Source organism: Arachis duranensis, chromosome 7 (assembly GCF_000817695.3).
Source record: "Arachis duranensis cultivar V14167 chromosome 7, aradu.V14167.gnm2.J7QH, whole genome shotgun sequence".
NCBI lineage: Eukaryota > Viridiplantae > Streptophyta > Magnoliopsida > Fabales > Fabaceae > Arachis > Arachis duranensis.
In genome coordinates, this window is record NC_029778.3 from 12,757,638 (window position 1) to 12,768,729 (window position 11,092).

The 11,092-nt window shown below is 36.7% G+C and overlaps 3 protein-coding genes across 5 annotated transcripts; 1 reads left to right on the forward strand and 2 right to left on the reverse strand.

The window, feature by feature from the left end:
- Positions 1–311: 311 nt before the first annotated feature.
- LOC107457836 (protein FIZZY-RELATED 3) lies at positions 312–3,320 on the forward strand. Its single transcript, XM_052251678.1, has 8 exons — positions 312–973; positions 1,391–1,513; positions 1,611–1,715; positions 1,825–2,004; positions 2,104–2,166; positions 2,441–2,635; positions 2,714–2,878; positions 3,114–3,320. The coding sequence occupies exons 1-8, from the start codon at positions 482–484 to the stop codon at positions 3,243–3,245; spliced, it is 1,455 nt and encodes a 484-aa protein (XP_052107638.1). The 5' UTR covers positions 312–481; the 3' UTR covers positions 3,246–3,320.
- LOC107457837 (uncharacterized) lies at positions 3,319–4,630 on the reverse strand. Of its 3 annotated transcripts, none has more exons than XM_052251676.1 (6): positions 4,481–4,630; positions 4,270–4,419; positions 4,093–4,194; positions 3,677–3,929; positions 3,495–3,593; positions 3,319–3,374 (listed from the first exon to the last, which is right to left on the reverse strand). In XM_052251676.1, exons 1-6 carry the CDS (start codon positions 4,562–4,564, stop codon positions 3,334–3,336), a joined length of 729 nt encoding a protein of 242 aa, XP_052107636.1. In that variant the 5' UTR covers positions 4,565–4,630; the 3' UTR covers positions 3,319–3,333. The 3 variants fall into 3 exon arrangements, with proteins under 3 accessions (XP_052107636.1, XP_052107637.1, XP_015931492.1); XM_052251677.1 differs by having other exon boundaries at positions 4,270–4,410; positions 4,481–4,626; XM_016076006.3 differs by having other exon boundaries at positions 3,366–3,593.
- A 216-nt stretch (positions 4,631–4,846) lies between these two features.
- LOC107457835 (telomere repeat-binding protein 3) lies at positions 4,847–10,547 on the reverse strand. The gene is made up of 9 exons (XM_016076003.3): positions 10,281–10,547; positions 8,916–9,055; positions 7,987–8,821; positions 7,656–7,880; positions 7,486–7,565; positions 7,119–7,348; positions 6,111–6,428; positions 5,971–6,034; positions 4,847–5,340 (listed from the first exon to the last, which is right to left on the reverse strand). Exons 2-9 carry the CDS (start codon positions 8,994–8,996, stop codon positions 5,110–5,112), a joined length of 2,064 nt encoding a protein of 687 aa, XP_015931489.1. The 5' UTR covers positions 8,997–9,055; positions 10,281–10,547; the 3' UTR covers positions 4,847–5,109.
- Between the last annotated feature and the right edge of the window lie 545 nt (positions 10,548–11,092).

Sequence of the window (11,092 nt, forward strand, 5' to 3'; positions counted from 1 at the left end):
TTTTTTTTTACAAATATAACAGTACGTAATGAATGCACGTTTAAAATTGTTTTATATTAACAATACATTAAAATTAATTTTTTAAAATACCGAATACACAAAAGTTAATATTTTATATAAAGTATCAAATTATTTACATTTTCAAAAGATCATTAAAAAATAGATTACTTAAAAATAATTTTTTTAAAAGTTTATCCAAAACAAATGATTAACGAAGGATGAGAATATTATGCAAATGCACATACGCTCATGAGGACCCGTTTTGGGAATTGACCGTTAGAATGACCACTTTCCTGTTTCCTCTCTCTCTCTCGACTCTTAATATGAAATGTGTAAAGCTCACCAAAATTCGACCGTTGTAATCTTCCTCTTCACTCTTGAATCTTGATTAACCTAAAACCCTCTCTGCTTCAACAGAGAGCGAAGAAAAAGAACCAAGCCTCATTCAAGAAAAAAGCAACTAACTTAATTCCAATAAAGAATGGAGTCACCTGAGATCAAGAAACAGGGGCTGAATCTCCCGGCAGCAATGTCCGGAGCCTCGCTGCGACTCGATACGTTCTCGCTCTCGCTCTCAGCTCGCTCCATTTCCAACCTCTCATCTTCCTCGCCATCAAGCTCCAAGTCCTCCACCTGCAGCGACAGATTCATACCCTGCAGATCTACCTCGAGGCTCCATGCATTTGGCCTCATCGATAAGCCTTCCCCTTCCAAAGAAGGAGGGAACGATGCTTATTCCAGGTTGTTGAAATCTGAGCTATTTGGTTCTGACTTTGTTTCTTCTTCTCCTTCTTCTTCTTCCCCTGCAGGTCAAAGTTCACCTACCAAGAACATTCTCCGCTTTAGGACCGACCATTCTGGAGGGCCCTCTTCCCCTTACTCGCCTTCCATTTTGGGACACGATCATGGACTCTCCAATGAGACATCAACTCCTCCTAAGCCTCCCCGGAAAGTTCCCAAGACACCCCACAAAGTAAAAATCTTCACTTTTTCACATGTTCAATGCTAAAGTTTGTTCTTTTTCTAAAAGAGGAAAAAGAAAAAAAAAAAAGAATTGTTTTGGGATTATGTTATGATAGTTGTTTGGTTTTTTATGGATGTCCAACAAGGTAACATAGTTAAATTTATTATTAGATTGCAATTTTTTATTTTCTTTTATGCATTTTTGGGGGGTGTTAGATCATTGTTTGGATTCGCTAAGAGGTAGAATTGTCTTCATTGTGCACATTATGGGAATTAGAGAATCAATATTTCAGGGTGACAGTGACAAATAAATAGGATTATCAATTGATCTTATGTGAATAAGAACTTGATGATTGAGCAGATTTTTTAGCCGTTGACAGTGACAACAAAACAAGATGTTTAAGGATTAGTGTTGATTACCTTGCAGGTTCTTGATGCTCCTTCACTCCAAGATGATTTCTACTTGAATCTTGTCGATTGGTCCTCGCAGAATGTTCTTGCGGTTGGCCTCGGAACTTGTGTTTATCTTTGGAGCGCTTCAAACAGCAAGGTGTGTCAAATTAGGCGCTACAAACTTACCAATTTCTTGGGCAAAGGGCAAAAAAAGAAGGAATATAGTAAAATAAATATTTCGTTGTTATTTCCAGGTAACCAAGTTATGTGACTTGGGACCTCAAGATGGCGTCTGTTCTCTTCAATGGACTAAGGAAGGTTCCTATATATCCATTGGTACATGTCTTGGTCAAGTTCAGGTACCTTGTTAATCTTAACTAATATATGGTTTGATTTATCTTTCTATGTATTTGAAGGTTTTCAAATTGAATTTGTAAGAGGGCCTTTTTAATTTGCACATTGATATAGATTTGGGACGGAACTCGCTGTAAGAGGGTCAGAACTATGGGTGGTCATCAGACAAGAACTGGCGTCCTGGCGTGGAATTCGCGCATTCTGGCTTCAGGAAGCAGGGATAGAAACATACTTCAACATGACATGAGGGTTTCAAATGATTATATAAGCCAGCTTGTTGGCCACAAATCTGAGGTGGAAGAGTTTTGGAAAATATCATCTGAACCTGCAACATTGGCTTACTTATGGTGTAGAAAGTTTGTTAAATGTCTTTTTTGTTCTTCTTTGTGATAGGTATGCGGGTTGAAATGGTCAAGTGATGACAGGGAACTTGCATCTGGTGGAAATGATAATCAGGTATCCCTATCTCTCATTTGTCTTTACTGATAGAATTTATGATAAATTGTATATTCAGATATTATAATGACAAAATCAATATAATATCAAACTAAATCAATATAAAATCTATCAACACTTACTTTATGATATCCTAAAATATACTCTACATTTACAAAAATAGAGTTGTTTAAGAAGACATTTATTTATATTTTTCTTATATCTTCACCGGTGTTTCTACCAAATAGGAATGATTTCAGTGCTAACAAATTCATGTCTTGTTTTATATGTGCAGCTACTGGTATGGAATCACCACTCTCAGCAACCCATTTTGCGATTAACTGAGCACACGGCTGCAGTTAAGGCCATTGCTTGGTCACCTCACCAGAGCAACCTCCTTGCTTCCGGTGGTGGAACTGCCGACAGGTGTATTCGCTTCTGGAATACGTCAAATGGACACCAATTGAACTGTATTGATTCTGGAAGTCAGGTTTACTTTTCATCCTTAGCTCTATTATGAGGATCCATCTCCAAGTGTATCTCATCTCACAAGCTTAATAATATGTAGGTGTGCAACCTTGCTTGGAGTAAAAATGTGAATGAGCTAGTGAGTACTCATGGGTACTCCCAGAATCAGATAATGGTATGGAAATACCCTTCATTGGCAAAGGTTGCAACTCTAACTGGCCACAGCATGAGAGTTCTTTACCTAGCAATGTCACCTGATGGACAGGTACTGCATCTGTCTATTTGTCAAAAGTCATGTAACAACTGAAAAACTGAATCTGTTTTCTTTTCCCACACAAGTTTCTTGTCCATCATTTCTCAATTCTCATATATAAAGTCTACAACATGCTAACCATTGCTAGATGCACAGGGTTTGAACTTTGTGCTTCATGCACTAATGTAACAATGTTAACCTGGTGCAACTGCATTGTCTGTAATTGCTTCGTTCCATGGTTTCTAAGTTTGATTTTTTTTTTGTGACGGGTGCAGGGGATGAAACACTACGATTTTGGAATGTTTTCCCATCAGTGAAAGCGCCCGCCCCTGTCAAAGATTCAGGGCTTTGGTCACTGGGACGTACACAGATTCGTTGAGGAAGAGGAACTACTAATACTACCAATTATCACTGTATATTTTTATTGATGAGATACTTACACGAATTATGTGTTTTGATGCTTGTAATTAATTATCTATATCTTTGTGAGGAACAATGCTTTTATAAACTGCAAAGTCATCAAATCAAATAATCAAAATCATTGCATTTCAGAAAGTACTCAGCTAGAAAATAATAATTGAATCAGAACTTTAAAACAAAATCTATTTCTCTGCTTCTGGCTTTAAACCTAGACAGATCAAATAAATCTCTCTTGATGAAGGCCTTGTGGCTTTAGGTCTCAACCATGAAGATTTTCTAAACAATGGCTTAGAAATCTGGCTTATTTCTGCAATGTAAACATTTGGGAAGTTAGACAAAAATTATGCAACCAAAAATCAGCAATTTGGAACAATAAATGAACCACACCACCTTTTGCATCTTCGCTCTCCAAAAGCTTTATAAGAAGGTTCCCACCAACTTGCAACACTCCAGTTTCCGCATCATGGCTTTGCTCACCTTCCTGATTATCATCACCGTCAGCATAAACTGAAAATGCAGCTCTTCTGCCAACAGCCAAATCCAATGCTCGCATCCCTAGCTCCACTGACAGAGCTGCATCTTTAGTTGTGATTCCAGAAACCAAAGGGCACATGTCCGAAAGTATAACAGAAAACCCTTTTTGCTGAAAAGTCAACAGCCAAAACTTGATTGTATTACATTTAGGAATGGTGATTGTTGACCAAAAATTCGGAACCCTAATTCCATAAAATGTTTGTTCAGCATTTTGCCACAACAAAGTCAGTCCATTTTCTTTTATTTGGTAAGTTTCAAGTAAGAGAGGGTACCTGTGGAGAGAGAGCTCTAAGTTGGTGAGAGGGTAGGGTCATGACGTCAGCAGAGATGGTTTTCACCCTTGAATCACAATGAAGAGGAGGAACCTTCACCTTCTGTTCTGCACCATGAGCACTATTCAATTGACATGCTGTGTTTCCGTGGAAGAGAGAGATGGAGGTTTGGGTTACCTTGAGATCGATGCCGAGAACGGAACCGCCATGATTGGGAGGACCGAGGCTCTGGCAAGCGACTTGAAGCCAAGCACCCGGAGCACAGCCGAGGTCCAGTACGGATGAGCCAGCCTTGATGAGCTTGTGCTGCTTCTGTATCTGTACCAGCTGTTAACTCAAAGTTAGTTAGTTAGTTAGAAGAAGAAGAAGAAACAGAAGTTTCGAGAACCTTGAAGGCAGAGCGAGCAACATAGCCAAGGCGCTGAGCTTCCTTGTAGAAGAAATCGGGTGCCCCCGCCGCCCCTCCCCCCATCTCGATCCCTTTTCAAGGTTCAATGAAACTTGCACATTTTCTTTTCAGGCTAATGTTTAAAAGAATTTAATTTACAAATACATCCAATTACATGCCACATTAGTAAAAATAATTATTTTTTATATTATCATTCAAAAAAACGAATGTATTACATCTGTTAATGTATTAAATTCACCTCTTATCTTCTAATTTGGTGGCCCTGAACCTCGTTTTAGTTGTTACTCTTAAGAAAATAAACCAAACAGAACAAGTGCTAGAATATGACTAGAAAAAGATCAACAATAAAAGGAATCAACAGCACTTTCCTATTTCTTTGCTATGCTGTCATGTTCATTGGACAGTTCTACTTACATTCAAGAAATTGAAAGAACATAGTTAAGTTCCTACCATAACAATCTTATTCCTTCAAATCATTTACAAATGCCAACAGCTCAATGCAACTAAAAGGCTGGCAATGAATTTGGTGAGAGAATATTACAAGGGAATTGAATCAAAATGTACAAGTTCGTTGCATAAGTCAACAACATCAACCATTTTCTTTCTTTCTACATAATCACAAGTGGTTGGACGGCACCAACACTGAGTTCTTCAGCAGAAGCTTCTGGAGTCTTCATGGTAAGAGCCCGGTTCTTGCCATGCCCATGCTGCTTGGCTTGGTGGTGACACCAGTAAGCATGTGCAGTCAAAACCCTATTCAACAGATCCTGGGGAACTGGCTCTCCTCTCCTTTGTTGAGGCGAAATTTTTGCAGTGTGCACTAATGTTTTCCACTTATCCTGAATACATGAATAGGTCAAATCACTTAGCAATCAAACAATAACCAAAATAACAAGAATAAGATTATCTATAATAAAGATCAGTTTGTGTATTGGAGTAAAATAGAGCCAATAACTTTTGACCAATAGTTGACCAAAACACTCAACTTTTAATATTCTGTTAGCTTTTGCAGACATGAATTCAATATACTTTGCACCCTCATTCACAAATTGACAGAGAACATGCAGACATGAGTCTTTATACTTTGCAACCTTTTGCTACATGTTGTGCTCATAAAATTAAACAAAAACCTAACTGTAACCTCTTTTTTTTTTTTTCTGTGCCAAACTCACCTAAAAGAGAACCGAATTCAATGCAAATCTACTAGTCATTTTCACAATAATGCAACCTAGATGGACTTCAGCATCCAAAGAAAACAAGGCAAACTTTAAGATGTTAATCCATGTTATACAATGTTACAGTGGAGGAAGTCAGTATACACAGATTAAACATGAACTCAAAAATAGTCATAATACAAAAAATGAAACAATTACGAATTAACATAACCATATTGAATCCCAATTTTAACATCTTTCGAGAAATAAACCGAGTAAAGTAGCTCTTATAGTTAAGGAAACTGTCTGATATACCTTAAGGTCTACATAAGTTCTATGGTCTGCATTCTCAAAAGCTCGCAACTTTACATCACGCCACCTGCATCATGATAAAACATAGTCAGCATCCGAGAATTCCTGTCCATATATGCAGTTGAAGCTGATAAACATCAGACCTTCCAGTTCCAAGTTCCTCAACTGCCTCCACAAGTGCTTCTACTTCAGATACAGAGAAGGGTCTCCTTGTTCGACGCTGTACAAGTTCGGGGCGCTTAGTTTTCTGACTCACAGAAACCGTGGCTAATGTTTCTGGGCTCCTAGGTGGAACAGCAACTAGCACTCTGGAATCTGGTGTTGTTATGTCAGCTATAGTGTCAGTCGGAGAAGTTGTTCGCTCGGGGTTACTCTCAACAAAGTTCTCTGTACTAATTGGCAAAGACAAATCCTGTAAACCATGGGTTGTCCCTGATTCTTGGACAGGAGTTTCAGGAGATCTAGAAAAATCAAATTATAATATTAGTTATTTATTATGATGTACGGACACGAGACACGACACGACACGGGCCACGTCGACACACAAATTTTAAAATCTTATAATCTTATAAGACCCAAGAACATGCATACATATAAAATATAAAGTATTTTTTAGATAAATCGTAATGATATTTTGATATATTATTGATATTAAAATATAAATTAATTTTTTAATTATTTTTAATATCTTATTTTAATTATATCAAGTATTTAAAATATTTTTTGTTTTAATAAATAATATATACTATATCTAAATTTATTTCAAGAATATATATTAAGAATAAGACTGAACACGCTGACACGTGATGGTATTTAAGGGTGTCCAAGTGTGTCTGGAAAAGAATTTTTTATTTTTTATTAAGACACGGTTGGACACAGTAGACACGCGTGTCGGACGAGTGTCGGTGAGTGTCGTGTCCGAAATGTGTCCGACGAAATGTCCGTGCTTCATAGGTTATTTAGAAAAGGATAAAAGGTTATTTAGAAAAGGATAAATTGACTAGGGCTAAAGCATAAGCAAAACAAATCAGTGATGAAAAAGAATATATATATATATATATGTATTTCTTAAGAATTTTTGGTGCTTTCTATTATTAAGTCATCATAAAACTGCTATGGCAAAAGAAACCGTCTTATCCACTTGGGTTCACCTGATAGGCTGAGATGTTTCACATTGGGAAGGATCGCCAAGACAATCAGCTGGAGAATCTTGAATAGAATTGGGCTCCAATGTGAAACCAAGTTTATTCAACTTTTCTTTACGGCATATACCTGTCTGCAGTAGAGTTCTGTTGTCATCTCTAACTTTTTTACCCTGAACAAGAACACCAACATGCATTCCGCTTCCAAGTAAAGTCATCACTGCCTCCATTACTGTCCTCTACAAATATTTGCAAGAAACAAAAAATACATTAACAAAAAGAATGTCCTTTGGCCACTTCATTGTGTTGATGAAACTCGATAACAACAATAATAGAATTTCTTCTTTCTAATAAAAAATAGAATTGATAATCATACCTTTAATGAACCAACAGTTGCAGTTTCAGGAACATCAATATAAAGCTCTGGTATCTTGAATGACTTAATGCTGAACTTCACTGCATACAAGCTATACACAATCAATTCCTATAGGGTGCAAAGATCAACCAAGCAAACCAAATTTGATATGAACATCAGGCAATAAATACCATGAGAATCCTTAGACACATGCAGTTTTGAAGATAATCTATGGCTGTCTCGATCAATTCCTTTCTTAGGCAAATTAGATACACTATCACTGCTGAATCCTCCATCAGATGTTAGCACTGAACCCCGATCAAAGAATTTCCTCCTCTTGAATAGTGTGTTATGCTGTGTTCTTTCAAATCTGTAACCAATCTTCCTCGTATGGTACAGTGGTTTAACACCCTCTTCTGCAAATAATGTTACTATTAGTGAAACCGAATCAACCTGACTCATTGACATAATATACATCAGGTAATGACATATTTGATAGCAAATAATTTGTTAAAACCTTACCAGATCTAGAATACTCATAATCCTTCAACTTTGGTGCAGCCTTCCAGTATTTATAAGCTAGCATCTTCCTCAATTTTCGGCGTGCAATAAGTTGAGGAGACCTAAAAGCCTTTGGCTTGGTGCAAATTTTTTTGCATCTTAACAGTTTTTCGTCATCATCTCTAAAACCTAACTTAATATCATTCCCATTCCTTGGAAAGGAAATGTTGGGAAACAATTTCCTATAATATGGACTATTAACATTATTTTTGGTGCCAATTAGTGCAGGAGAGTTAACACACAGTTCTAATTGATCCTTCACACTAAACTTATTATCCAAATATGATTTCTTGAAGCCTGAACCATTCGCCCCATGTTCCACCCTAAATCCATTCTTTACATTACCATCAGATGACTCTTCAGGTACTTCCAATAACCTATGAGAATGATGTCCAAACTTACTCTCCAATTTGAAAATCTCGGACTTCACATCAGTTTCATCTTTCCCCCAACAGTCGAAATTATTATTATTATTATTTGAAATGCACTCTAGCACACAATCAGTCTCAGCATGCTCAAGGCGCTTCTGACCACTCTTTGGTGTGCCAGCCTCAGATATAAAAATACTCTCCACACTACTTCCACGATGAATCTCCTCTGCTTTTAATGGTCTAACTTTGTCCTGACTTCCCTTCTCGACAACACCTTGGCTAATGGCAGGTTGATGATTTCCTTCAGAAGCATTGCTCGACGCAGAACTTTCACCCTCAAGCAACAACTTGCCTGCCACAGATGCCAGTATTTCAAATGCATAAGCTCGGCCATCCTTAGCAGGTTTCTTAGAGGCACTCCTTCTCTGAACAATTTCAAACGAAGGGATTACATTCGAGGTCAAAACAATCTCAAAAGTAAGGAAGAAAATAAGTTGCTATACTGTAGCAATTACTTACTCTTACAGATCTAGGAAATCTAGGTACAAATGGGACCTGAAAGCCCCTGAATCCATAATCTACCTTCCTCTTCAACACCATAGCAGGAACACATATAGCTCATCAAATAACCATAAGCATCAATATGCCAGAACCTTCTTCTGCGATAAAATTGAACAAAGAGACATCTATCAGTATGTTTTCATAAATCTTGCTAGATTTTTCATATTAGGGGAAAAATCATATTCCACTAGATCAAGAAGATAACATCAGCAAGTGGCAAATATTTCAGCAAAACCAATGTCAGACAACCACTACAATTAGATACTTGCAACAATTCCGTAGCAGGAGTTGCTTATTGAAAAATCCATGCCCAAAAGGTTATTGGTTAACCAAATATATTGCTAGGCATATCAATAATGTAAGGTTCAGTTCACATAAGACACATTCTATCTACATAGTTCACATGAACTCACAAGGAAAAATCACAAATACTAATATTCTGTTGCATTAGTAATTAGTATAGAGAAAGGTGGGAAAACCAGCGAAAAGTAACTAAGAAATAAGCCAGATGTCACAGGAAAAAAATCTGTCATAAGATCCTTTCAGCTGTTATAGGAAATTCCAGTTTCTGCCTCAAATGAAAACATAAACAACAATTAAGATTTAAGACAATATTTTAAACAAATCAGAGCCTTCTTGATGATTCACTAATCATGACTCTTCTTGGTAACATACATAACACAACAACAAACAAGCAAAACTGTACATGCAAGAAGGGACTGAGAAACTGATCCATATATATCAACAAACGGAGAAACCAAAAATTGATCGCAGGGAAGCACACCAGTATCAAATTCAAACAAATCAGATCTCATAAATAAAAAATTGCATCCGGAAAAAATCAAACACGTTTCAAATGGATAAAGAACCATATTAAAAGTCAACACAAGAATGACTACGAAATTTAGTAGACCTTTATTGTGCTAGATGAATACCAAACAACCCAATTCTGCAGAATTTTCAGACAAATTCAACCTTAGACGCTCCAAAATTCAACAAAATTAAAAGTGCCCATAAACCAAAAATCAAACTTCAGAAAATCCCAGTTCCATCATAGTACAACTTCCATAATCAGATCTCAAACTCCCACTCCGAATTCCAAGACCAAATTTTTCAAAACCCAAAACAATTAAAAAGAAAAAATGAAAACAACAAAATTTCGTAGAAGTAGTCATAAGTTGTCATGATCCCGCATCTCCAAAATTCAATGAGAATTATACAAAAATCAGGCCCCAAAAAAAAAAAACCGCTCTCCACAGGAACCCCAAGATCAAAGATGATGAGAAGAAGAAACAGTACCCAGAATTCAGAAACAGAACTCACCTCTTCAATCACGAATTTGCAATCAAGTAACGGAATTCGCAAGGAAAACCATAATTCTACAGCGAACATGCACCAACTTTGGACGAATAATAAGAAAATTCAAAACCCGGGAACTACCCCACAAATGAAAAATTGAAAACAGAGATCTAAAAGGGAATTTGAAATCTAGAATCACCAAAAAGCTCTACTTTTTTTTGCTCTGTTTTTTTCTCTCTCCCCCACCTTCAAGTTTTCGTTTGAAATTTTTAATTTTTCTTTGTTGAGAGTGAATAGAGAGATTTAAGCCTTAAACCCTTTAATTATATCGTCATCAATTCATCATCTTTCTGGATTTTGGCCACACAACCGGATCAGCCGGTAAAAGTGCATCCAATGTTACCGGCAATAGAAGGTCAACCTCTCCAAAACCCCCACTCCCAAATCCCAACCTCTACCTGTGTTTCTTATTTGGATATAGGAGGAACTGCCACGTGGACCCTTCACTCTTTTGTAGTACAGAAACCTTTTGAGAGAGAAGAGAGTTGGACAAATGTTAGAACAGGGACATGTGTCCTCCATAAACGTTGCTTTTTCTTCTTGTTTTACTCTTAGGTGGTCCACTTTTTTTCTCCATTTTTTTAATTTTATTTTGTTTGCTTTATTTTTATTTGGTTTATGATTTCTTGTGGTGATGGTTTTTGGGGGAATGGAAGGGGATAAAGTTTATTCCTCTAGCATTTTTCAATTATTCGTATATGTGTTTATCATAAAGATATAATTATTTATATATTTTTTATTAATTTAAATTTTTATGATAAATTGGGTGTGAAGAT